This window comes from Dryobates pubescens, chromosome 25 (genome assembly GCF_014839835.1).
Source record: "Dryobates pubescens isolate bDryPub1 chromosome 25, bDryPub1.pri, whole genome shotgun sequence".
Classification (NCBI taxonomy): domain Eukaryota; kingdom Metazoa; phylum Chordata; class Aves; order Piciformes; family Picidae; genus Dryobates; species Dryobates pubescens.
In genome coordinates this window covers 3,609,574-3,637,139 of record NC_071636.1, presented here as the reverse complement: position 1 = coordinate 3,637,139, position 27,566 = coordinate 3,609,574, and the positions used below count along the sequence as shown (strand labels likewise).

The 27,566-nt window shown below is 46.1% G+C and overlaps 1 protein-coding gene across 1 annotated transcript; it reads right to left on the bottom strand.

The window, feature by feature from the left end:
- On the bottom strand, nucleotides 1-27,268 carry SUDS3 (SDS3 homolog, SIN3A corepressor complex component). Its single transcript, XM_054173056.1, has 12 exons — nucleotides 27,027-27,268; nucleotides 25,396-25,465; nucleotides 24,083-24,138; nucleotides 23,632-23,703; nucleotides 20,081-20,100; nucleotides 19,386-19,542; nucleotides 15,463-15,558; nucleotides 12,801-12,862; nucleotides 11,870-11,891; nucleotides 10,429-10,534; nucleotides 4,946-5,030; nucleotides 1-388 (listed from the first exon to the last, which is right to left on the bottom strand). Exons 1-12 carry the CDS (start codon nucleotides 27,190-27,192, stop codon nucleotides 290-292), a joined length of 1,011 nt encoding a protein of 336 aa, XP_054029031.1. The 5' UTR covers nucleotides 27,193-27,268; the 3' UTR covers nucleotides 1-289.
- Nucleotides 27,269-27,566: the final 298 nt, after the last annotated feature.

The following is a 27,566-nucleotide window of genomic DNA, read 5'->3' as shown; positions in this document are numbered from 1 at the left end:
CCAACCCAAAAAGGGTGAGGCAAAGTCTTCTTAAATAGTCACTCCAAAATGTAAAGAAAGCATACAGAAGCTTGATGCAGAGTCCAGAAAGAGTCCGGGGCAGTGCTGGGGTATCACTAAAGATTTAAGGACTACTGGGAATTATGTGGCCAGCCACAAACTGTCTCATAAGAGGTGATGGCAGTGTTCTCTGCTGCTAAGGTGAGTGAACCACTGCCTGTTAGAGGTGTGTTTATCAGTTTAAAAAAAAACCAAACCAAACCAACAGAGACCAAGGAAGAGCAGAGAGTCATGCAGCTGATCGCCGGCGGATCACGAACACCCCGCGCTGCAGCTGTCCCAGGTAGATTCTCATCTTTGTGCTGTCACTGGTTTTCCTCACCCAGATCTGTATGGAAAAGAAGAACAAAATCAAGCATATGGAGGCAGGGAGACTGGGGAGAAAAATGGAAAAACTCACTGTAAGCAGCACACAGACAAATAAGTGCAACCTTAAGGGAGGTTGTAGACAGGCAGAGGTTGGTCTCTTCTCCCAGGCAACCAGCACCAGAACAAGAGGACACAGTCTCAAGCTGCACCAGGGGAGGTTTAGGCTGGAGGTTAGGAAGACTGCAGGGGAGTTGGACTAAATGACCTTTGGAGGTATTTTCCAACCTCAACCATTCTTAGGAGTAAGTTCTACACAGAGAGAGTGACTGCCCATTGGAATGGGCTGCCCGACGAGGTGGTGCAGTCACCGTCACTGGAGGTGTTCAGGAGGAGACTTGAGAGGGTGCTTGGTGCCATGGTTTAGTTGATTAGGTGGTGTTGGATGATAGGTTGGACATGATGTTTAAGGTCTCTTCCAACCTGGTTTATTCCATTCCAATCCAACCTGGTTTATTCTATTCATTCTTGTTGCCCTCTCTCAACATCTGTCACGTGGGGTGCACAGATTCAGCTTAAATCCCTTCTCCCTCCCCACACGAGGCCTTTGCAAGCTGAACTGAGAACAAGGGTTTTTAACTTTGCCCTTTTAACTTCCTGCTCAAAACACTCATCAAGAAAAATGACTCTTCCCAAGCATCATCAGGAAAGCAAGTTTCCTTCTGCTTCAGCCTGCAGCAGAACTCCAGCATTAAGCTTCACCTAATCAAGACTAAGTCTCTCTAGATCCACAGATAATAAAATTATCTGCCCTGGGATTTGCCCAGACAAGTAACTATTAGTCAAATGAAAAGCTTATTCTGATTTTGTTCAGTGAAGCATTTCTCCCAATCTATTAAATAAATTGTAGCTGAAGATGAAAGGGCCTCTCTTTGAAACACCTGCATGGAAGAGCTCACAGAACTTGCTGACACACAGCAGGTTTCCAAGGACAAATTGCTGCCATGGGGGGCAGCCATTTACCACTTGGACAAAATAAAGATCACTTCTCAAGAATTTTAGCCCCAAATACCTCCACTTTAAAACAAACAAAAAAATTAGAATCAACTCCAATCTCAGTAGAACTCCTCTGCATTTTATCATTCTAATACATTTTAAACACATTCAAATAAATGCATGGGGAGTAAGAGTTAGCCAGCTCTTAGCACCAGAGGATTTTAGGACTTCAGTCTGGTATTTCCTGCTCCAAAGGACTATAAAGGTAGTGTGGGGTGTGCAATTCAACCCAAACTTTTTAATTAGGCACCTTATTAGCTCCAAGGCTGGCAGGGTAGACTGATCTGAGGCTAGCATTTTAATTATTGATTGGTTTTAGTGGCAGAAGCCACTCCATACAAAATGCATTTCATTTCTGCCTGCATTTTTTTTTACCTAGAAACTGAAACCCACAGTCATTGGCAATCATTTCCTCCACTGCAACACTGCCAAGAAATTGCTGTTTCACTAACAAAAAAGAATGCTTAAATCTGCAAACAGAGCAACTGTACAGCAGAAGAACTGTACATGCCATCACAGTGTGATGGGCTGGTGGATTTGTTGTGCTGAAGTTAACTGCTTTTAGCTCTCCTTGGAAGGAAGGTAAAATTCACTTTGAAGTGGCCCCAGCAGGGAAATGACTTATTAACACTAAAATGTGCCACAGATGAGAACAATAAAAGCATCAAAACATGTTCTGAACTTAACACTGCTGGTCTAGACATACAGTGCACTGTGCAATCTGAAGGTAGCATCTAAACAGAGAGGGACCTGGGGGTGCTGATTGACAGCCGCCTAAACATGAGCCAGCAATATGCCCAGGTGGCCAAGAGGGCCAATGGCATCCTGGCCTGCATTAGGAATAGTGTGGCCAGCAGGAGCAGGGAAGTCATTCTGCCCCTGTACTCTGCATTGGTTAGGCCACACCTTGAGTCCTGTGTCCAGTTCTGGGCCCCTCAGTTTAAGAAGGACATCGAGACACTTGAAGGTGTCCAGAGAAGGGCAACAAGGCTGGGGAGAGGCCTTGAGCACAGCCCTGTGAGGAGAGGCTGAGGGAGCTGGGGTTGCTTAGCCTGGAGAAGAGGAGGCTCAGGGGAGACCTTCTTGTTCTAACTCCCTGAAAGGTGGTTGTAGCCAGGAAGGGGTTGGTCTCTTCTCCCAGGCAACCAGCACCAGAACAAGAGGACACAGTCTCAAGCTGCGCCAGGGGAGGTTTAGACTCGAGGCGAGGAGAAAGTTCTTCACCGAGCGAGTCGTTCGTCACTGGGATGTGCTGCCCAGGGAGGTGGTGGAGTCCCCATCCCTGGAGGTGTTCAAGAGGAGACTGGACGTGGCACTTGGTGCCATGGTCTAGTCATGAGGTCTGTGGAGACAGGTTGGACTCGATGATCCTCGAGGTCTCTTCCAACCTTAGTGATACTGTGATAAGAGATCTGAAGGAGATGGTGACTAGAAACAAGCAAATCCATGCAGTAGTGGTGGGATTTTGAGCTCCAGTCTAGTGGTTGGACTTGATGGTCTCAAAGGTCCCTTCCAACCTCAACAGTTCTCTGGTTCCATGATCCTATGATTTATGGTTTTTTTTTATCCCTAGACTGCAAAACAAAAAATAAAACTTCCTCCTTTTCTTTCAAGTTCCAACAACAAAGGGAGATTTTTCTGAATGAATTGATGGGACAAAGCTTTCCTACGTGCACTGAAGAGGGAATTGCTGTCAAAAGGCAAAGGACTGAATTGGCTCCATGCACTTGGCCAATGAGTCTCACCTATGGGGTCTTTGATTCACAGTTTCCAAGGAAATCACCACCAGAAGTAACAAAAATACACTCTGCTGAGATCTAAACACATCACTAAGTTTACAAGGTTTGGCTCTGGGAAGGTAATTTTGGGTTGGTTTTGAAGGGGGGGATCATCATAGCTTGGGGGCCCATAGCCAACTACAAAATGCAAATCCAGGTTAAGGAAACTGATTTAGACCTTGGCATGGGCAAAAATGCCTCTGATCCCCAGCTAACTACTTCCTTTGCTGTGTGTCACAACCCCTCTGAATGTTTCTCAGTTGTGTCTTTTCACTGTGAGCACTAATGGAAATCCTGGTGTGCAACTATTTTTGGTGAGGTTCCTTTGAACTATTTGACTGCAGTCTCCAGCTAGACCCTTTGGACTAGATGACCTTTAAAGGTCCCTTCCAAGCTAAAGCATCCCATGACTGGATGAGGCCTTAAGCAGCTGCTTGGTCTAGTGGGAGGTGTACCTGCCCATAGCAGGGGGATGGAACTAAATGATCTTTAAGGTCCCTTCCAACCTAAACCATTCTAGGGTTGCAACCTTGGTCTGCCTTCTAGCTTCTAAATCCAAGCAGGAAGCAATGCAAGATCATAGTTTAGCAACCATGTGTGATGAGATGTGGGAGGTGCTTGCACTCAGAACACTGAAATGAGGTGTCCTCTGGAGTATCTCTCTTGTGGCTTTCTACAGTTGCAATGAACCATCATGAGGCAACCATGCCTCCTCCCTACTCTCAAAAAGCTCCACAAGCCCCAAACTAAACCTATTGTCTCACTTCAAAGTGGAATTGATGCAATGATGATTATCAGACTGCATTTCCTTCAGATCTCACAGAAGAGTTTAAATGTTAAGAGTAATAACTGTAATGACTCTAGCAGCATTGTATTTTTAATGCATCCATTAAGACACACCCAGGGCTTTATCTAACTAACCAGCTCTGGAGGGTAACACCTGGTATTGCAAGGGGAACAGTTGTGATGCAAAGCATATCCCATATGCAACTCACTTTGTTGAGGAGAAAGTATTTTCCCTTAGCTGGCAAAACAAGTTGAAGCTACTTGATGGACTGAAGGCAAACAAGTCCATCCCAGTCCAGCATTTCTTTCCTTGAAGGGTCTGGACTCTGCAAGCAAAGAGCTGCTCCCTTTGCCCAGCTGATGCACTGCCCCAGCACTAAGCCTATTGTGCAGCAAGATTCACATGAATTCTCAGCACCACCTCTTCTCTAAGCCTTAATCACTAGCCAGAAGGAAACTGCCTCTGAAATGACCCTCCTGTCCCATCCCCCTGGTTGCTGATGCCAGCTTACCCCACAGGTTAGGAGGAGGAACTGTCTCTCCCCTCCTAACAATTAAATTTGGTGACAAAATGTTTCCTCTTCTGAATTCCCACTGGGAATTTGTAATTTTGCAGTAACAACAACTGCATGTTCTTGAAATAATGGCAGTGGGCCTCAGGAATGCATTGCCAACAAGGTGCAGCATGTCAGTTCTCCCCTTCCTCCCTGCCTGCTGCTTGCAAAGCATAAGGAGTGTTCTTCAGGCACACAGCAAGCCTCTTCCCATCTCAGCTCTGTCTCAAGGAGAGCTCTCTGAACTCAGTTTTATCTTGGCTTCAGCTTCTCTAGACACCAGACAACTACATCCTCTCTGAGAGCAACACTGATTTCCTCCTAGTCTTTCCCAGGCACTCATCTACCTGCCTGTGCTGCCCCACAGCTTTCCCCACTCCCATGAAAAAGAAAGCAGCTTCCTACCTCGTTGGCACCCACAGAACTGATCACGCAGCTGATCTTAGTGTTCTCCTTAGACTCCAGGTAAATAGCCTGGCTTTTGTGGTACCTGCAAAATCAACAACAAGAAACACACGAAGTCATTAGCTGTCCAAAGGCTGTGAAAAGAAACACTAATGAGATTGACACAGCTAGGATTCTACAAGCATTTGGATAGAGTCAATATGAAGTCCATCTTCTTTCTTTCCACACCACTTTCCTCATCTTCTGCCAACACAGCAGGTGGCCTGATTCTACACAAACACACTTTGCATTTAAATGATGCCTCAGAATGCAGGAAGCTCACTCAATTCAGCTTCAATTCTGTAAGAAGATCACCAAAACCAGATTTCACATCTGAAAGAGCCCCAAGACAGGCAAATACTGCCCAGTTCTAGGCTCCCCAGTCCAAGAAGAGAGAGGGTACAGCAAAGGGCTATGAAATGGATTAGGGGAGTAGGACATCTCTCTCATGGAGAAAGGCTGAGGGACTTGGACTTTTGAGCCTGGAGAAGACTGAGAGGGGGATCTTATCAATGCTTATAACTACTTAAAGGGTTGGTGTCAGGAGGATGGGGCCAGACTTTTTCCTAGTGGTGTCCAGCAACAGGACAAGGAGGAATAGGCACAATGTTGAACACAGGAATTTCCATCTAAACATGAGGCTTTGACAAAAGGGTGGTTGAGCACTGGAACAGGCTGCCCAGAGGGGTGGTAAAGTCTCTGTCTCTAGAGTCAATCCAAACCTGCCTGGGTACCATCCTGTGCAACCTGCTCTAGGTGAGCCTGCTTCGGCAAGAGGGTTGGACCAGATCTCCAGAGGTCCTTTCCCACCCTACCATCCTGTGACAATAACCCTGTGTTTCAGGATTAAAGTGGTCTTCCCCATTTCACACACAGGATGAACTTCAGAAGATAACTGACCAAACCATGGCAGAGCAGATCACAGACACAAGTTATCCACAAAGTCACTAGTGTACCACCACCACCAGTGACCTCGACTCAATCAGGGCAGTCTGGGTATTGTTTAAACAGAGACCTCAAGTTTCTGACATGTGAAAATGCCCCAAACAGTAGGCGACGGGCAGCTGGCTCTGTAGGAAAGTTGTTGAGTTGCTGGAAGGAGTCCAGAGAAGAGCAACAAAGCTGGGGAGGGGTCTAGAACACAAGCCCTGTGACGAGAGGCTGAGGGAGCTGGGGTTGTTCAGCTTGGAGAAGTGGAGGCTCAGGGAAGACCTTCTTGCTCTTTACAACTACCTGAAGGGAGGTTGTAGCCAGGTGGGGGTTGCTCTCTTCTCCCAGCCAACCAGCACCAGAACAAGGGGACACAGTTTCAAGCTGTGCCAGGGGAGGTTTAGGCTCTGTTAGGAAGTTCTTCACAGAGAGATTGGCCATTGGGATGTGCTGCCCAGGGAGGTGGTGGAGACCCCATCCCTGGAGGTGTTTAGGAAGAGCCTGGATGAGGCACTTGGTGCCATAGTTTAGTTGATTAGGTGGTCTTGGGTGATAGGTTGGACTGGATGATCTCAAAGGTCTTTTCTAACCTGGTTAATTCTATTCTAAATCTGCCCTAAGGAGGCCATGTCAAAGCATCTCCAATTTCCCCCCTTTCAGATCACAGTCACACTTCATATTTTTCTTGGTAAACTTTGGACAGACCAAAATGAAAACTTCAAACCTGCTAACCCTGAGTTGCTGGATTTCATGGACTTCTCTGCAGACCATGCTTCTGGGGAGTTCTGCAGAGTGTGCTAGACAACTCCCCAGCTTGTTTCTTCTGCCTGGGAGAGGTCCAAAGGCAGAACTAATGACACTGAAACAGGTGATCTGTGGGTTAATAATCTTCACCCACAGAGCACCAAAAGGCTTTACAGTTATAGAAGCATGACTTCATTTCCACCTTTACCCTGATCATGATGTGTTTCATGTTTGAGTGGGCAATCCAAGGCACAGAATGACTGCACAGAGATTCCTCCAGTACCTCCTCAGTATGCAACTCCCTGCAGTCTGATTGGCTGACAGCCACTTGTCAAAATGCATAGATTTGCCTAAATCTTTACAGTTATGCCTGCAATAAGCACACTATAAATATGGAAGACTTCCAAGAGTTTATTTCACAATCTCTTCCTACTGGCTCCTGTACTCTGAATTTTCACACTGTTTGCCAGTACCAAGGATTATAGTGGCAGCTTCCAGCCTTCCAAACATACTAATTACCCATGGGCTTGGCAAGGTATGAAAAAAAACCAACAACCAAATCCTGCAACCTTCAGACACTTGTGCCCAACCATTATTGCCTCTTCCTCATTTCAACAGATGTCAAGAAGAGGCCACAAAGATGATCAGAGGGCTGGAACACCTCCCCTGTGGGGACAAGCTGAGAGAATTGGGGCTGTTCAGTGTAGAAAAGGTTCTAGGGAGATGTTATAGAGGCCTTCTGGTACATGAAAGGGGCCTACAAGAAAGCTGAGGAGGGACTTTTTACAAGGGCTTGTAGTGAGGGGATGAGAGGGAATGGATTGAAGCTTGATGAAGGCAGGTTTAGATTCGAGGTCAAGAAGAAAATCTTTCCAGTGAGGGTGGTGAGGCACTGGAACAGGTTGCTCAGGGGAGGTTGTGGATGCCCCCTCCCTGGAGGTGTTCAAGGCCAGGTTGGATGAGGCCTTGAGCAACCTGTGCCAGTGGAAGGTGCCCCTGCCCATGGCAGGGGGCCTTGAACTGGATGATCTTTGAGGTCCCTTGCAACCCAAACCATTCTATGGCTCTGATGGCAATGCAAGAGCAGCAATGCTCCAAGACAAAAATGTCAGTTTGCTGAGCCCAGATGATCATTGATTGATAAAGGAACAATATAAACTACTACAAATACCAGATCTCAAAGACACAAAAATCCCAGCCCAGCAGTGTCCTGCCAGGCAATGCTGTGACTGCTTAAGCAAGGAGAATTAATGATCTTGATACAATCAGTGCACAAGCTTCTAAGTGCAGAAGACACCACTGCAAGTGACAGCTCTCCAGCAAGACCTGTGCCCTCCACAGAGAAGGAAGCAATTCTCCCACTCAAAGCTGTTTCCTCCAGGTTTTGATTATCAGCCAATTCTAAAGCTACAGACACATGTGAAGCAGGCTTCAGCCCCTGGATTTCACACCCCTCAGTGAATCTGTGTGAGAGGTGCACAGAAAAGGCAAGGTAACAAGTTGGTTCAGCACTTTTCCCTCCAAGGGTTGTCTCAGCTGTCTCACGCTCCACGCACACAGAGGCAAGTCAGCTGAAGGCACAGCAGCCTGGTACATCTCAGTTACAGGTTCATGTCTCAGCCTTTTGCTGAGTTTTTACACCCACAAGGGAGCAGAGGAGCAGAACTGAGGAAAGCACTTCAGATTAAAAATGCAATGAATTCAGGTTGGCATTGAAGAGCAGGCAAAGTGCCAAAGAGATCTGTCTTTTGCAGTAGGTAAAACACACACCACGAGCGAGGCAAGCAGAAAGAATCTCACTTTCTGCTACCAAATACTTTGCTGAAAGCCCAAGATTTTTCAGCTGCATCTCCACCAGAAGATTGAAAGAAATGACTCTGCATTGCTGTATATAGACAAAGCTAAAAGCAGAAAGATGGCTCCTTTACAGCAAACTGTATTTTAGGATCTTACTGGAGGGGGCATGGAACAAACTGACTACAGATGAAAACCCCAAGTCTAATTCCACATCCACCTCAAACTCCCCAGGCAAAGGGGATGGACATTTGCAAGATGTCTCTGCAAGACCTCAGGGAGTCCATTACTAGCCTTAAAACACTCACTGCTTCCAAGATAAAGGTCCTTCATGGCTGCTGCCAGGAGACAAAAAGTCGCTCCTGAGGGTTAATTGTTTCTGGTGCAAGCCAGCAGCTATGGCCTTTAATACCCCTTACCCCAAAAGAATTCCCCTCCCACCATCAAGAGTGACTTCATTATTTTAAAATACCAGCTACTTGGCACCAGTTCTGACTGCCAGCAATCAAAAATGATCTGAGCACTATTGTTACAGCCCCCAAAATGTAAAATACTTATAACAGCAGCAGAACAAGACAGAAAAGGCAACAGTGGGACCCTCCCGTGACAATTCAATTCAGCAAGATAAAAATATCTGTTGGGTTTGAGGTTGGGTTTTTTTTCCCCCATGTGCCAACCAGATACTTCTCAGGGAGGTATTGTGCTTTTGAGAGATTCATCTGGGCTCATGGATGCTCTCCCAGGTTTAAATAGGGTGGGAGCATCACTGACAGATTAGTCTGGATTCCCTCTATTTTGATTGCTCTTTAATGTTTTCCAACCCTGTACAGTACTCCACATGCTTAAAAATTCTGAAGAAGAGTTTATTCATCCAAATATATCCTAAAGGATAGTCACTTTACACACAAAAATATCAAAGTGGGGGGGGGGGAAAAAGGAACTTGTTTGTGCAATGACAAAGCAGCCTGTTCCCTTCATGCCTGCTTTATGCTTCACAGAAGTTTAAGCTCCAGGCAGCAGCTTTTATCAGAGCTGCATACACTGAACCCTCCATGAAACCTCCCTGTCAGGAGACTAGCAGAAGGAAAAATTGACCAGCTGTACAAGATGGCTGTTGTGCAGAAAGCAAGCTTCATACCTATCATTTTGTGTGATAAAAATGACAAGGCTCACTTGTTAGTTGGAGCAGGCAGAACACCAAAGGAGGCCACAAATAAGCATATGCATCGTAAATTGCTTTCTGCTGGAGGAGGACTGGATTGCCCCCTTGATTATCCAGTTTTGCATGTCTCACAGATTAAGTTTAAGACCTACTAAGATTCCTCTGCAAAATTTAATATTTCCTTGTGTTGTGAGGCTTGCACAGCAATATGCCCATAAAACTGAACACAGCTAAATCCAATCAGCAGTTCTGAAGTTGCTTTTCCCCTGTGGATTTGATCTTTAAAGGTTATTTGGATTTATTAGAAACATTTTTCATTTTGCTCAGCTAGTGCACAACATTTCCTCTGCCACCTTGTGGAATGCTGGCACCACTGCCCTCCAAAACTGAACAGGAGGACTGCAAAACGCTGCCACACCACTGCACCTGCAGGCACGGCATGTCTCTATCCCAGCTGAGCAGCTTCACCGCTCCTTTACTCTGCACCTCATGGTGGCTTTCTGACTTTAACTTTGGGTCTGACAAAAATGTTTCCCAGGTGTCACAGCATGCATCACTGGCTCCAAGAAACAAAGAGTTGCATTTTCTTTTCTTCCAAGGCTTTTAGTCACTCCTGGAAGTCTGTGAGGTCTCAGCTCTGCATTCTGATTTACCAAGGTTGCAATGATCAGCCCTTGCAGGAAGCAGTTAAACTCTGCCCCAAGACATCTCCTCTATTTATTTTATTTTCATCCAAGCAGTTTCTTTCTGCAGTCTTTGTCTCCTCACTACATCACAGTCAGAGTGATTAAACCAGAAATTGAGCAGGGCTTACCATCTCTTATCATAGTAGAGTTTGCCATCTTCTATCCGGGCTTCAAACCGCTGTGCTGGAGACTCTGCTGGTGTGGCTGGGAGGTGTTCAGGAGAGGAGGGAGAGGCTGAGGACAGAGAGAGAGAGAGACTCTCTTTAAAGTCTACCACCTGTCCACCGCATATCTGAGCACAGAACTGCAATTAATGTGCTCACATTAAGCAGAAACATCAAGCACAGAAAGCTACAAACTCGGATTCCCATTCAGAAAAGTGTGGTTATCTCTTGGGACAAATAATTCAGCCTCTGCTCTGGATGGACAAATTATGATAATCACTGAAATGGAACATTTTGAGGTTGGATTAGATGGCCTTTAAAGGTCCCTTCCACCCTAAAGCATTCTGTGGTTTATCTGAACAAAAATATTGATAGGTGGATGAGAGACACCATGTCCTGATTTTGCTTTGATTCAAACCTATAGCACTGAAATAGTCAGAATTACTCAGGGACCTGGACAGGATTGAGAGGTGGGCCCAAGCCAACCTCATCAACAAGGCCAACTGCAAGGTCTTACACCTGGGTAGGAGCAATCCCAAACACAAGGCTGGCCAAGGAGTGGCTTGAGAGCAGTCTCGAGAAAGACTTGGGGGTGTCATGAGGCAGCAATGGTCACTGGCAGCCCAGAAGGCAGCTGTGTGCTGGGCTGCATCCAAAGCAGAGAAGTCTTTGGTGAGATCTTAGTGTGGCCTTCCAATACCTCAAGGGGGCCAAACAAGCCTGCCAGCAAGGGACTTTTTACCAGGGCTTGTAGCAATAGGACGAGGGGGAATGGACTGAAGCTGCAGAGGGAAGGTTTCATGAGGGTGGTGAGACAGTGGAAGAGGTTGCTCAGGGAGGTTGTGGATGTCCCCTCCCTGGAGGTGTTCAAGGCCAGGCTGGATGAGGCCTTGAGCAACCTGGGCTAGTGGAAGGTGCCCCTGCACATGGCAGGGGGTTTGGAACTAGATAACCTTTAAGGTCCCTTCCAACCCAAACTGTTCTATGAATCTATGACAGTACCACTCTGTCTTGAAACAAAGCACACAGACACCCTGCAGAGCTGAAGGCTCAAACCTCTAAAGTTCTCAATCACTCCACCTACCTGACAAGCAGGCAAACTGCCCAGATGTAGCTGAATAAAATGGAAAAGCCTCTTTACAGTTAGGTTGCCCCATGTCCAAGTGCTTCAGCCACCAAAGGGGCCCATCCCTCCCTCCCCACCCCTGACAAACTTCAGCATAGATGAAGAGACTTCACGCAGCACCCATTTGCCACAGCAGCTACACAAAGAACAGCAATTACACAGTCAAAACAATTACACAGGCAAATTACACAGGCAGCAATTAGACAGGCAGTCTACAGCATATTTCTCTGTTCAAAACAGCATGACTGTGAGCAGGTCCCAATGCAACTGTTAACTCACCTGGTCTCTTGGGTGATTTAAGCTGCATGGGAAAAGAGCAAAGAAGTGTTAGAGATCTGACAGGAGACACACAAGTCTGCAGCAGTAATGGAAGGCAGTTTTACTTTCTGCACCTCAAATGCTTCTTGTTTCAAATGTGCTGTTAAGCTGCAGAACAAGTAACCACCACAGCACGCTATAAAGCAGCCAGTGGTCTGGATAATCAGTGTGATACAACAGGTCTACAAACTGAACTTCAGGGCATGCAGATAATCCACTAAAATCAAAACCAAACCCATCTGACACTGCTTTTGAACACACTCCAACACTTCTCAGGGTACATGAAAACACAGGAGATAAATCATCAGAAACACCTCAACAGCTGCCACGAAATCCATGCTCCACTACCATCCTCAAATGCCTTCATGAGCAGCCTCTATTATAAGAGATTAGATAAGCCCTGAAGTGTTCAGCAAGAAAGCAATAAATTCATCCAATCTAGAGAAAATACAAACACACACTGCACCCTATCCTGCTGGAGTATTGTGACAGTGGGGAGGGGAAAAAGAAAAAGCCACCAACCCCAACCTATAAAAGCCTCCTCACCTCACACACTACAGCCTAAACCAAAGGCAGCCTTGTGATCTCCCAGAAAAACATGTTAACATCTGCTCAGCCATGCGGAGGAAGAACTCCTTCAGATAGCTCATCACTTGCTTCAGACAAAAGGTAACATTTTCAGCTGACAGTCATTTTAATTAGGTTAATTAAAGCTGTTAAAATAAAAGGGAGGAGATATCATCTTGCCAAGTCTTTTCTTGTGCTGCCTCAGAAAGCCCTACCGGGATGAAACAGTCGCGCATTTCAAAAGGGAACACAAACCAGAGCTCTGCTCTCCTCAGGGGCAGCTCTCTCCTGAAAGCAAAGGAATAAACCAAGCAGCAACTCCTACCTTATTCAGCGTTCTCAGGTCCTCCATTATTTGCTCATCAGTCAACAAATAATTTAGCTGAGGTATGCAGAATTAAGGCTCACATTAGGTCTTGACCAGCAAGGCTAAAAATCAAAGGGCGGTGGCGTTGCACTTGACTAAAAGTAAGCCAAAGAAGGTCTCTGCACAGCTGTGTAAGACTGCAGTGAGTGCCTAACTCAAGGGTTTTTTTGTCACATGAATTCATACAATTCCATCCCCAGAGTTTCATATTTAGCAGCAAATAGCATGCAAAAAATCATTTTGGCTTGTTCAGACACAGCCACAAATGAGAAAAACTTTAGGGCACAGACATTTACTTCATGGAGGCATCAAGCACCAGAGTTTTTAGCTGGTTTCATCTTGCACTGAGGTCTCTTCCAACCTTATGGATTCCATGGACAATCTGGGAGCTGAAACACTCACTTTAGATTCTGTACAGTGCAGCAAAAATCCTGCCCCAACCTAGGAAGAGAAACTCAGTAAGGTAGGAATAGAAAGATACAGAGAAGAGGAGAAGGCCCCACAAAAAATCAGCTCAAAAGCAGCAGAAAATAAAGCCAGAGGCACAAAACAGCCTTCTGTGGATAAGGATAAATAAGAGGCTACTGTTCACCTGAAAACAACCCCCAAATGTCAGAACACAGAAATCAGTGTACTACAGACTTCTTAGAGCTCTGCTGTCACTGTGTGTAGTTACACAATCTTCATGCTTCCCTCTTCTGCTGCTCCTCTGTCACTTAGACCCAAGAAAAAAATTCAAGTTCACAGAAGGAAAACAATACCCTGACAAAGCAGTGGAACCTCCTTCCAGCTTTAATCCACAGTGTTCCTTTGAAACAGCTGTTAAATCAAAAGTATTCCAAGTGTTAAACTAAAGTGAACAACTGCTAGGCTGCATTTTAAGGATTTTGGCTGATGGACTTTAATCCTCTCCCCAGTGAGGAAAGGCAAAGAGTTTCATACTCTGGCTGCTGCCTCATGCTCAATTAGTAGGTCATGTTCACTATGGAACTCAATTATTTGGGAGGAGATAGGTGCATTCATAAATAGCTTTATTCTTTTCCTGAAAGACTGAACAGAATCTCCAATCAGAAAGAGGTTAATTAAAACTGGAGATGTTTGTGACCATCCTGCATGAACTCCAGAGGTTCAAGGTTTGATGTTGCCCTCAGAAAATGTGAGTCACTCAGAAGCACAGGAGAAGTTTTTGTTAATCTCATTTAAGCCATGGAAGTTTGGAATCCAACCACAGGCCTCTGCAAAGCAAATGCCACTGCCTGCTTCTGCAGGTGAATTGAAGCAATCTAGCTCCCCATGCTTTTGCTGTGCCTCTCTCTGGATTAGAGATCTGAAGCCTTTATCAGAAATGGAGAAGCTAGCTTGAGATGACCAATAGGATCTTTCCAGCAAATGTTTGGTCACATCTTGAAATGAGGAAAAACTTTGGCTCCTGTAAAAAACATTCACTAGTGTTAATGGGTTTAAGAGCCACAGAGAAGAAAAGTCCTCCAGGGACTCAGATTGGATGTTAGGAAGAAGTCCTTCCCCATGAGGGGGGTGAGACACTGGAATAGGTTGCCCAGGGAGGTGGTAGAAGCCTCATCCCTGGAGGTTTTTAAGGCCAGGCTGGATGTGGCTCTGATCAACCTGGTCTAGTATGAGGGGTCCCTGTCCATGGCAGGGGGGTTGGAACTAGCTGATCCTTGAGGTCCCTTCCAACCCTAACAACTCAATGATTCTGTGACTAAATAGCCCAGGGAGTGGACACTGGAAAAATGTAATCTTTTGTTAGTTCATCCTCCAATTCCTGCATCTCTCCTTTAACAATGGAGAGCACAGGCTGCTCCTCCCCCTTTCCCCCCCCCCCGCCCCGCTCCTAGTGCAGGCTGCTTGTTTGGTATTTCAAGGGAGGCTTTTGGCCTTGAGCAGCTTGGCTAATTTTTACTGTGTCATTCAGGGCTGGGTAGGGAGGGATAGGAATGGGGGAGGCATGGGGAGGGGGGAGGCACATTGAGGTGTGGGGTTGAGTCCAGGCATTGAGCCCTGGTTGTGGGGGGGAGGTTTTGGATGATGTTGGCCTAGTGAGATCTTAGTAAAGCCCAGTTTGGAGAGAACTGGGCTGAGGCCGAGTATGATTTTGTGTGTTTTGTATGGGTTTGTACTGGTTTATATAGTTGTGAATAGTACTTCCATTTAAATTTCCAATCCCATGCAAAGCATTTTTCTTTTACTGCTTTGGGGAGGGGTGAAAGAGCTTCTGCCTGCCCTCTAAAACTAGGACAACTAGCTATGGAATCAGTTACCTCAGCATTTAGAGATAATGTGCTTTAAAAGCTTTTTTTTTCCCTTTTAGAAAGGGGGGGGGGGGAAGCTTGAAGGATTCAAAATATTCTGACCCCCCAAAAAAACAGAATCAAGTTGTCACAACACTGAAGTTTGTTATGCCACTGAGGCATCCCCAAGGCCTGCCTGAGTTCTGTGAGTTTGTCACACGTTATAGGTGACAAATTGTGCTTCAGCATTTCCTGGATTAAAATCTGATCCTAGCACCTCATCTCATTTTACCTCCTGTACAAGACAGAAGCAGGCAGCAGACAGGCTTCAAGCACAACAGGTCTCCAGTGCCTCTCTGAAAGGATATCAGGGGCAGGTTTCCTCCTCTTGTCTGGGATAGGAACTGGATCGTTTGGTCGTCGCCTCAGTTTCCTCGTCATAATGGGTTTCACTTCCATTGAATCTGCAAAGCAATGGAGTTGGAAAGCTGATAAGGCCAGAAGGAAAGGAGTAAAAAGAAGCAGTTTTCTACACAAGGCACACAGAAAATAACCTTTCCTCTTTCATACAGAAAATTGGATTTTTTTTTTGGTGATAGCTCCCAGCATCCAAGCTGGAATGCAAGTCCCCTTTCATAGCAGGTCACTGCTCAGTAACAGCACCGCGATGCCACGGTTACAGCGGCACAGTTGGTTTGGGGGGCATTTTACAGCTGCTTCAGGCACAAGTAACAAGCACAACAATGCCACAAGGACTCAGGGCAAATTTCTTAAATGCTAATGCTCTCTGCTTTTGAGCAGACCCTTGAAAAAGCAAAGTTCACGGCGATCTTGGCCGACAAAACTTGAACAGTTAGCAGCATGTAAAAATATCAGCTGCAAACCAGTCAGGTTTTGCCCTTGTCCTCCAGCTGGAAAAGTGGCTTGGTCAGAGGAACACAGATAATTACTGTCCCCCCAAGATGGACACTAGTCTGCTGGAGTCATTTCAAACAGTGTTTAAATTCAGATTACCTAAAACTGTTTCAAATTATGATTAATGAAATTAACCTCATTAATAACACAGAGCAGCAGCTGGCAGGAAAGCAACGGTAACATATGCAGTGGGGAAGAAGCAAACAAAGATCTGTTTAACATTGAAACAAGTCTCATCACTGAGTAATTATCTGAAATTAGTTTGTCCAAATGTCTACAGGTACTTTATTCAAACTCTCACAAACCATTCCTTGATGTCTGAAGAGATCTTGAACTGGCAACTAAGAGCACATCTTCAATGCTAAAGACATCCTCTCACCTCTCTTTCTATGAGCTGAGAGAATTATGTACTCATCTTTAGGTACCCCTGAATATATGGCAGTGCTACAGGCTGGGGACAGAGTGGCTGGAGAGCAGCAAGGCAGAGAGGGACCTGGAGGTACTGGTCGATGGTAGGCTGAACATGAGCCTGCAGTGTGCCCAGGCAGCCAGGAGGGCCAGTGGCATCCTGGCCTGCATCAGGAACAGTGTGGCCAGCAGGAGCAGGGAGGTCATTCTGCCCCTGTACACTGCACTGGTTAGGCCATACCTCGAGTCCTGTGTCCAGTTCTGGGCCCCTCAGTTTAGGAAGGAGGTTGACTTGCTGGAGCGTGTCCAGAGAAGGGCAACGATGTTGGGGAGGGGTTTGGAACACAGCCCTGTGAGGAGAGGCTGAGGGAGCTGGGGTTGCTTAGCCTGGAGAAGAGGAGACTCAGGGGTGACCTTATTGCTCTCTACAACTACCTTAAGGGGGGGGGGTGTAGACAGGAGGGGGTTGGTCTCTTCTCCCAGGCAAGCAGCACCAGAACAAGAGGACACAGTCTCAGGCTGCACCAGGGGAGGTTTAGGCTGGAGGTTAGGAAGAAGTTCTACACAGAGAGAGTGATTGCCCATTGGAATGGGCTGCCTGGGGAGGTGGTGGAGTCACCATCACTGGAGGTGTTCAGGAGGAGACTTGAGAGGGTGCTTGGTGCCATGGGTTAGTTGATTGGGTGGTGTTGGATGATAGGTTGGACTCGATCTTGAAGGTCTCTTCCAACCTGGTCTATTCTATTCTATATTTATTTACCTCCTAGGCAGCACTTAGGTCTACAAAGCCTCTTTGGCTCCCTCTAGATGCCAAAACCACCAGCAGTGACAAACGTTCAAAAAGCAGCAAATGACTTCTCTCCTTATCTCAAGGGTGAACAAGGATGATCATTGTGCTATACATCAAGGGAACAAATGTTGTGATAAAAGCTTTAAAGAAAGAGAAAAAAATGAAGTGGCACCCACTGAGTGCATGCCAAAGGAAACCACCTCTCTAGGATTCAAAGCTGAATCTGAGAAAACACTGAGCATAAATAGCCCTGAGGACACTGAAGCCATAACTTACTGCGTGGAATGGAAGCCACGCTTCCCATTTATTACGACTGATTTACAGGAGCCTCAGAAGAGGGGTTTGAAGGATTCACTCAAGGCAGCATGCAGCCAAGTGGAGAATCCTTTTCCTCCCTTTTTAAAATGAATTTGAAATGAGTTGCCCCAGAGCTGTCATCTATATTGCTTTAAATGTGAGTAAGGCACAGACCAATTTTCTTCTTTATCTTAGCATCCTGCGTCTTAAAATTGTGACTAGGTGGCTGAAAGTCACCACCAAATAAGCCCTCAGGAAATAAAGAGAAGGGTTGGAGAGTCTTACACTTACTGTTAAACATCTGAAGAGCTTTAAGATTCTTGAGAGGGTCATGAAAGCATTGCAAAGTTTTGAAGAGCAGCTTAAAGCACCAACAGTTCTAACCTGACACACAGCCCTGCACGAGGCTCACTAGCTAAGAATCACCAATGGCTCCAGAAGAGGAAGCCACCACTGCATCCTAATGAAACTGCAACGGTCCCACACCCCCAGATCAGTCTATTCATCAGGTTGCTGACCTGCATCCTTGTAGACACTGAACTTCCATAGGTTTTAGAACCCATCAGGTCTGCACAAGCTCCAGTGTTCTTATTCCTTAGCCTCCAGTGTACTGCTGCTGCCAAAGAAACCACACTGCACTTCTATTAAGGTGGAAGAAAGGAGGTAAGGGAGGGCTAACACACAAAATGGGTCTCTTCTCCAGCTCCTTCCACATCTTTTCCTAGAGCTGTACTGGATGAAATAGCTCATTTCTTCAAGACACACAATGGGGGTAACACATTAAACTTCTTCAGTGAAATCTGGTGCCCATATCAGACTACTGAATACTTCTTAGCCTTCCTCAGTTTCCCTTTACTTCTGCAAATCCAGAGCCTGATGTTAACAGCTGTCCCACTGATAGAAAGTCCTTCAGATTTCTACAGCCAACAGACTTCCAAAGGTAAGATCTAGTTGCATCCTGATCCACTAATTATTTGCTCACAAGATCAGTACTGTATCCCAACTTATCAGAAGAGACAATGGCAAAGGATAATGTCAAGGCCAAGGCATAGTTCACAGGATCAGACTAGGCTTCATACACAGTGCAGCTCAAACTGTTTTCCAGACCACATTAGCCCTAGCAGTTTGTACAATGCCAAAAGCACTCCTAAATACATCCAAACAGGTTTTAATTCTCACTTCTGAACATTAATTATTAGCTTATATAAGTTCTGCAGATACTATGCAAAAAGACAGAAAAGGTCTAATTCAGGGACAGGCCTCAGCAACACAACCAACACTACCTGTCCATGAAGTGATGGAGCTGCTCTTGAAAAGAGAATCAGATCAGACTTTTGGTTCAGTGGCACAGCAAAGGGAGGTAATTGCCCCTCTGCTTAGCTCCACTGTGTCAATTACTGCAACTGGTCTCAGGAATGAGACATGTTCATTTAACATCCATTTTCCAGAGTCTGGACACAGGCTTCAAGCAGCATACTTCTACCTTTATTGTTTGGCTTTCTTCAGCTTTTTCCATCACCTATTACTAGATAAAAAAGGAACTCTGTGTACAACCTGGCACCAACAGGTAGGTCAGGATTGGATCATCTCTCAATAGTTTCATTGTCATACCACAGAACTAAAGCAGCCCCTTTGCCTGCATGTAAGGAAGCCTGTTCACTCTGCTGCCCCACTGCCACTGTTCTGACTCACCTCTTAGTAATGCAGGTCCCTGAATTTTCTTGTGAACTGCTGCCTCCATTAAGAGACCACCAATTTGTGTTCTACCTCTCCTCAAAGCCTTTGCTCTAGCTGTACAAACCAACACTGCCATCCTTTCACCTTTTTTTCTAAGCAGCAGTAGAACAGATAAGAAGTGACAGGTGCCTGTTTTGGTTTTACCTCCTGTTAATTCCATGGTCAGCTTTTCATTCTCAATCATCTTCTTCTTCTCTTCCAACTCTGCAATCAGATTTTCCTTCAGCTCAATTTTCTTATCCTCAAACTCCTTTGCTGCTGCCTTCTTCTCCTTGACGTAGTTTTTTTCCACCTGATCTGTCTAAAGCAAACCAAAAGAAGGTGGTGGGGAAGGGACCAGCGACTCCAGCTCATGATGTCACAACAGCTTCTTTCAACTCCTGTACTGATCAGTTCCTCAGTTCACAACTGCAGACAGTTCTAATGATTATCAATATTCATAACCAGCAGAAAATGCAGTGCTGTATTGGCAAAAGAATTCAGTGTTTAAATGCTGCATAACATACCAAGTCTCCAGCAGAGAAGGCTTTAGATCTACCAGGAGCCCTGTGGTTTATCACCTCAAAGAACCTTTGCAAACCAGCCAAGGGCACAGCCAGCATGCAATACCTAAGAGTGAATGTTTATTTGAACTCTATTTTCATGACAAAGTCCAGAAGTTGCTTGAAGTAATACTCATCACAGGCTCATCTCAGCTGTATCTCAAATGCAACAATGCTGGAGGAAGAATTTCTTTCAGCCTTCTGGGAAAGCAAGCTCAAGTGCTAGCTGGTTTATACACAAGGTTTATACCTCTTCCATCCAGTTAATATAGATTGTGATAAATTAAGAGTACTTACTTCCAGCTGGAGGAACAGCTCTGAAAGACAAGAAAGACTTCATGTATTATCTTTACAGATGCATAAAATGACTTCCCCAACATTTTAAGTCATTGACTACTGCAGGCAAGAGATGCAACGATCCAAACAGCACAGGGACTCATCCAAACTCGAATCTCACCTCACAGTTTTGTGCTGAAAATAGAGTAACTAGGGCAAAACTTCACAAAAAATACATTAATTGAAGCTTTCTACAGACTATCAAGTAGATTTGCATAGCTCACACAGCAGTGTTTCATACTATTCACTATAGCTACTATTCCCAGCAGGATTAAGCATCTTTCTTCCAGTTTTATTCCAATCAATTAATAGTATAAACTTTTAATTAATACTATAAACTTCCCAAAGAGAAGCTTGAGACACATAGCTGAATGTATGGCTGGCAAAAATTCAGCTGAAACCAACTTCTCTAATTGCAGCAACAGCTGGTTCAGAAGGAATTCTGCAGCTGTCAGAAGATTCATCTATTCAGCTCACTTCTGCCTGATTTCAGGCTGCTGGTGCCTGAGAAAAGCAGCAAGGGAGCTGCTAGCCATCACTGAAGGTTAAGTTCTAACACATGGCAACGATTAGGGTCATGCCAGACCTGTGGATGAGGCAAGTAGATTTCCAGGTGTGAAACAGCCCTGCTACTGATCTTTGTGCACATCCCAGCAACCTGATATTCATCAAGGCAAGACCCTTCTTGTGCTTGCTGGAGGATATAGCACCCAAACCAAAATTTTACTTGAAGTAGTGGCAAGAAGAAAAAACCACAACAAACCAAAAAGCACTCCAAGGCACCTGCTCAGTGCTCAAGTCACCACATTTCACCAGCACATTAAGCTTTGGCAAGATCTACGTAGTAAGAACTTGTGTCAAGTAAAAACTTGAGCACAGCCCTGTGAGGAGAGGCTGAGGGAACTGGGGTTGTTTAGCCTGGAGAAGAGGAGGCTCAGGGGAGACCTTATTGCTCTCTACAGCTACCTGAAAGGAGGCTGTAGACAGGTGGGGTTTGGTCTCTTCTCCCAGGCAAACTGGGACAGAACAAGAGGACACAGTCTCAAGTTGTGCCAGGGGAAGTTTAGGCTGGTGGTGAGGAGAAAGTTCTTCCCAGCAAGAGAGACTGGCCTTTGGAATGTGCTGCCCAAGGAGATGGTGGAGTCCCCATCCCTGAAGATGTTCAAGAGGGGACTGGATGTGGCACTTGGAGCCATGGTTTAGTTGTCAGGAGGTGTGAGGCATTAGGTAATAGCTTGGACTCAATGATCTCTGAGGTCTTTTCCAACCTGGTTGATTCTATGATTCTAAGGTCACAGCCTTCAAATTTGCTTTAGGGAAACCAGGAGCAGCAGCAATGTCCTACTGTGCTTTTTAGTTTAAAAATAAACCAAAACAGAATAGGTGGCCACAGAATTGGTGGCAAAGACGATAATGATCCTATAAAAGTCATAGATTCATAGACTTATAGAAGGGATTGGGTTGGAAGGGACCTTAAAGATCATCTAGTTCAAACACCTTCCACTAGCCAGCATTCTCAAGGCCTCCTTCTGTTTGCAAAGGGCTCTACCAATCCAGCACAGAGGAAAATTATGGAGGTGTTCAAATGCAGGTGACTCTGAACTTGCTTTATTATCTCTGAACCCTCTAAAAACAAGACAACCAAAACCTCTAACCCTCAACACAGGAAGGACAAATATAAAAGGCCATTCTTCCTGTAGTACCAGGCAGTTGGGGGTTTTTTATCACAACACTGAAAAGTTATCACAACCTGCCCTCCTGTGGAAGAAACACATTGCTGCAGCCTTGGCCAGCCAGAAATACAATGCTGCAGTTAATTTTAATCAAACCAACCCAATACTGCCAGAATGCAGCTGGAGTGCACATGAAATTCATCTCAGAGAAAAGGAGGTTTTTATTTACAAGTAGTTCAATTCATTTAAATTCCTCAAGAAAATTTAGGATGAGAGGAAATGGCCTCAAGTTGCACCAGGGGAGGTTTAGGGTGGACATGTGAGGAAACTTTTTCACAAGAAGTCTCAAAGACTAGAACAGGCTTTCCCAGGGTGGTGGTTGAATCCCCATCCCTGGAGGGATTTAAAAAGCCATGTAGAGGTGGTGCTGAGGGTCATGGTTTAGCACCAGACTTGGTAGAGTTAATGATTGGACTCAATCTTCAAGGTGTTTTCCAATCTAAACAATTCTATGGTTCTAAATCCTTTACCATCCTAAGCACTTTTAGAAAGGCACCATCTGTCCTATTCAAAGGTTAGAGCTCAACAACTATGACACAACTGCCCCTGCCCCTCTGTCCTACTTCCCAGAGTAATGGCCCAGGCATTACAGGATTCATCCAGCTTTCCTAGAGGAAGAACAGCTATCCCCACAGAACAGCTTCTGTAAAAGGCTCTGTGTCAGTGTCTGAGATAACCCACTGGAAAAAAAAAGAGAACAAACAAGAAAGAAGGTGGACAAGCAAAGGGATCTCATTTCCCAGCCATTCCCCTGCAGTAATACATCAGAGAGCTACCCAGAAGGGCTGAGAGCAAGTCACTTGAAAAATTAACTTGGGCCTTCACTCCTGAAACAGAGAGGACAGGGGCAGTCCTTTCAACATCACAGAGAACAGCAGCTTCACAGCAAACCCTTTGCACTCACTGTTCTGGAGCACAAACCAGATCTCTGAGAAAGCACAGAGCCCTAACTTTCCACTGCTGCACATGGGAAGGAACTGTGCACCTGAAGGTTTCAGAGAAGCCCAAGTAGAAGCACACAGGTAAGGCACAGTGCCAGAGAAAAATGGAGTCATTTATTTGTGCTGTTTCACACAAATGGAGGCTACAAGTTTATTGGCATTTAGTAAATAATGTTGAGGGAAAGTATGTCAATAAATCAAGACAGACACAAGAAAGCTACACTATACCCTCAAAGAGAAAATCCCCTGGCTCCAGCCAGTTCCTTTGAAGAAAAGGAGAGAATTATTATAGAATCAGCAAGGTTGGAAAAGACCTCAAAGATCATCAAGTCCAACCTGTCACCCAAGACCTCATGACTACTAAACCATGGCACCAAGTGCCACATCCAATCCTCTCTTGAACACCCCCTGAGATGGGGACTCCACCACCTCCCTGGGCAGCACATCCCAATGGCTAACAACTCTCTCTGGGAAGAACTTTCTCCTCACCTCCAGCCTAAACTTCCCCTGGCACAGCTTGAGACTGTGTCCTCTTGTTCTGGTGCTGGTTGTCTGGGAGAAGAGACCAACCCCCACCTGGCTACAACCTCCCTTCAGGCAGTTGGAGAGAGCAAGAAGGTCTCCCCTGAGCCTCCTCTTCTCCAGGCTAAGCAACCCCAGCTCCCTCAGCCTCTCCTCACAGGGCTGTGCTTGAGGCCTCTCCCCTGCCTCATTGCCCTTCTCTGGACACATTCAAGAGTCTCAATGTCCTTCTTAAACTGATTGGTTTTCTTCAGGCACTGCAAAAGCCAGAACCTGAAGCTGGAGGTAAGCATTTTAGAAAGACATTTCAGCCTACCTGCATTCCGTATCCTCTCTTTGTACTGCTGGTCCAACTTCTTCATTCTCTTCTGATATTCCTGAAGAGTACCTAGGTGAAACAGATTGTGGATTCTCACTGGAATTAATTATTTCCACCCCCCTCCCCAGGTATTAAGTTTTCTCAAGGAGCCATAAGCCACTTAAAACACTGAAATCAGAAAACTGCAGTTCTAGTCTGGTTATTTTTGATCAGCAAATTCCCTCTTCTCAGAAATGCTTTGTTGCACAGAGGCTGAGCTCCAAGTGTTGAAAGGGAAAAAGGATGGGAAGGGTCTGACTTTTTCAATCAGCAGCATGACTGAGAGCCATCATTCAGTGAAGGATGCTTTTTAAATCTTTCAAACCCCTCACCCCTTCCAGGACTTTTGAGAAGTGATGAAAACTATTGAGGGAAGGAAAAACCAAAAGCTACCCCCTTCAAAGCTCACCTTCCTGCAGCTGTTGTAGTTGCCTCTTAAGAGATGCCAGTTTGTCCTGGTACATCCTGCAAAGACAGAGAGCATGAGATGTGACTTGGAAAACCAAGCATGCCCAGATTCTTTCACCATGAATTTAGCTTATAACATGTTAGGTCTTGAGCCAGCAGTGTGCTCAGGTAGCCAAGAGGGCCAAAAGCATCCTGGCTTGGATCAGCAATAGTGTGGCCAGCAGGAGTAGGGAAGTGATTGTCCTCCATTACTCAGCAGTGGTGAGGCTGCATCTCGAATACTGGGGTCAGTTTTGGGCCCTTCAAGAAGGACACTGAGGGGTTGGAGCAAGTCCAGAGAAGGGCAACAAGGGTGAAGGGCCTTGAGAACAGGTCTGGTGAGGGAACTGGGGTTGTTTAGTCTGGAGGAGACTGAGGGGAGGCTGTGCTCTCTACAACTACCTGGAGAAGGTTCCAGGGGGACCTTAGAGCAGCCTTCCAATACCTGAAGAGATCCTTCAGGAAGGTTGCAAAGGGACTTTTCCCCCTTGTCCTGTTTCTAGACACCCTTGGGAAGGATTTCAAACTGAGAGACACCAAGTTTAGACTGGATCTGAGGAAGAAGTTCTTCAGTACAAGGGTGGTGAGACTCTGGAATGGGTTGCCTAGGGAGGTTGTGGATACCTCCTCCCTGGAGGTGTTCAAGGCCAGGTTGGATGAGGCCTTGAGCACTTGTGTCTAGTTGAGAGGTGTCCCTGCCCATGGCAAGGAGGTTGGAGTAGATGATCTTTAAGGTCCCTTCCAACCTAAGCCATTCTATGACACCACATATCTGTGGTTTAACACAGGCCAAGTCTCCCTGTCCTGTAAATAACATCCCTCTGCCAGTTCAGGAAGAACACAAACCACTGAGAACACAGCCAAACACTGAGGGAAGCTATTTCAAGCCTCCAAAAATCTTGTCTTCTAGGTCAGGACTGGCACTCTGTTGCTTAAGAGGTTTTAATAAGCATCTTGATTTTTGATTGGCCTATAGAAAGTAGACCCTTTATTTCAAAGGCCTGTCTGCAGTGGGATTCATTTGCAACAAAACTCAGCTGCTCCCAGAAACTCATACCTATATTCTTCCCCACTTAAGTTTCTTGAATACATACAGAGGAGAGAAAGTATCAGAGGAGAGAATACAAATCTATGGACTCTTCAGCTATTACATTGGGCTAGGCACTTAAATATCCCAATCCCAGCCCAAAACATTTCAAAGTTTTAGGCAAGAAAACCCAAACCAGCACATAAACAGAATGTTACTGTGCTTTTAGGTTAGAAGGGGTTACTTACTGCTCTTTCATTTCTACAAAGTCCTCTTCCTCATGCTTGGCCAGGTCAGTTTCACTGGCATCTTCAGTGTCTGAATGAAGTTAAGGAGACAAAAAAAAATCCAAGAGTAGTATTAAAAAAAGCCCAAAGTAGTAAGTGATTTAAAAGCAAAGAAACAAAAAGCTAATCCTCAAACTTCAGGCAATTTGACCTCAAATCAACAAGCAGATAGGCTCCTGGAGAGATGAACTTGGAAGTGAAATGAACCACCTCATCTCCTTCCTGCAAGTTCACCAGTGTAAATCCTCTGGTAGCTTTGCAATGAAACTTACATCAAGGCTAAGCTTACACCAGTTTAAGCTAGCCTGGCAATTTCCTCCCAGTTGAAAACAAAAGGTTCTGCATTAACAGTAACAAACACAAAAGTGAGACAGAAACAGCCTAAAGACTCTGATAAACGTTTCCCAGACTTTGTCCTATAGTTTCAGCCATGACACAACACAGGGAAAACAATGACTGGAACAGCTCTAACTGATTCTGTGTCTTGTCCTGAATGAAAACACTGTGGCTAGACGCTGCCAAGGCTAACCACAAAGGCCTTGATAAAGTTATTTGCTGTGATCTGAACTCCACTTCTCAGCTACACGGCCCACAGAAGTACTTCAACACCTAAACAACACCAAGGTCAGCATGACCGCAAAGTTAGCCAAACAAATTAAACTAGCATGGGACTGATAGTTTTCTCCTATGCTTTTTTCAGGCATTTTAAAGACATGGAGAGCAAAAAATTAATTCCCTTTCCTCCCCAAGGAGACATTGGTGCCTCCAGGCTGGAGCTGTATTACACAGGGTACAGCAGTAAAGCCATTTTACTGTGTTCCCCATTAGGTCACTGCCCTCCCCTGTCAGGACCTATAGGTTTGCCTCTGGCACCCCATTGATGAATAAACTAAAAGGTGATGGGAGACTCTGGCTGGAGGACTCCAGCAACAGGCACTTTCAAAGGGTCATCTCTCTTATGCTATGCATTCTACACCCCAGAATAACCTGGGGTTTACTTTTATTTCCTTTTCTCCACTGCTTCCCTGCCTCATCTATAAAATGCCTCTTTCCTCTAACACATTCTTTGCACTCCCTTGCTTCATTCCACACTTCTACTTTAATTGCCTCCTTCCCCCTTCACAACAGAGAAATTAACCAAGCCTCATACAACAGATTTCTCCACTACTTTTATCCAGCTGTCCCATACCTTTCATCCCATCTCCTCAGTACTCTCCCCTCTTTCACTACCTCTTCACCTGCAAAGCCACTTCAATATCACTTCAACTCCATTAGCTTTGCTTTTCGGCTCTTCTGCGGGGAACTCTTAACAGGCCCTTGTTTTCTTCGCGCTTTCTTGCTGCTCCAGGTCCCTTCTCCACCAAACGCGACCCAACTTTCTTATCCCCAAACCCTCTCCTCCACTCCCTCAGCGCTCCTGCCTGGCGCAGTCCCTCCTTCAATCCACTATCCTCCATGAAAGCCCACCCCCTAAGCCCCGGGTACCCTCGCACTTCTACCCTACCCTAGTTCCCCCTGCCCCTCAGCCTCCCAGGGTACCAAAGCACCAGCCCCGCCGGCCCCTCTCCGGCCCAGCCCGCCGCTCTACCAACCCTCATCGGAGTCGCGGGCCCGAGCGCTGCGCTCGCCGTCCTCCTCCTCGGCGCTCTCCAGTTCCTCCTCCTCATAGTACTCGGGGCCGGGGGGCATGGCAGCGGCGGGCGCCCCAGGCGGGGCGGGGGCCGGCGGCGTGGCAGACACCAGCCCGGCCGCGCTCATAGCGACGGGACGCAGCCGCCGCGGGCCCGCGCCTCCGCCCGGCGCTCGGCAACGGCGCCAGGACCCGCGCCGCCACTTCCGCTTCCGGCTTCCGCCCGGCGAACCTAGCGGCCACCTAAGCGGGGTCCTCGGGGCGGCCGCGGGGAGCCAGGCGGGGCTGCGGCAGCGCTTATCGTAGGCTTCCTCTGCCAGGCTTTATTCTTCAAGGGTTTGTTTGCTTGCTTTTTTGGTTGGGTTTTGTTGGGGGGAAGGGGCTGAAGGGGCTTTGGCTGGACCTGTTTCGCCACCAGGATGACTGTTATCTGCAGTGAAACCCCTGTATGGTGGAATACAGACACTCAGTGGAGCCACTGCTCCACTGGTCCGGACCTTAG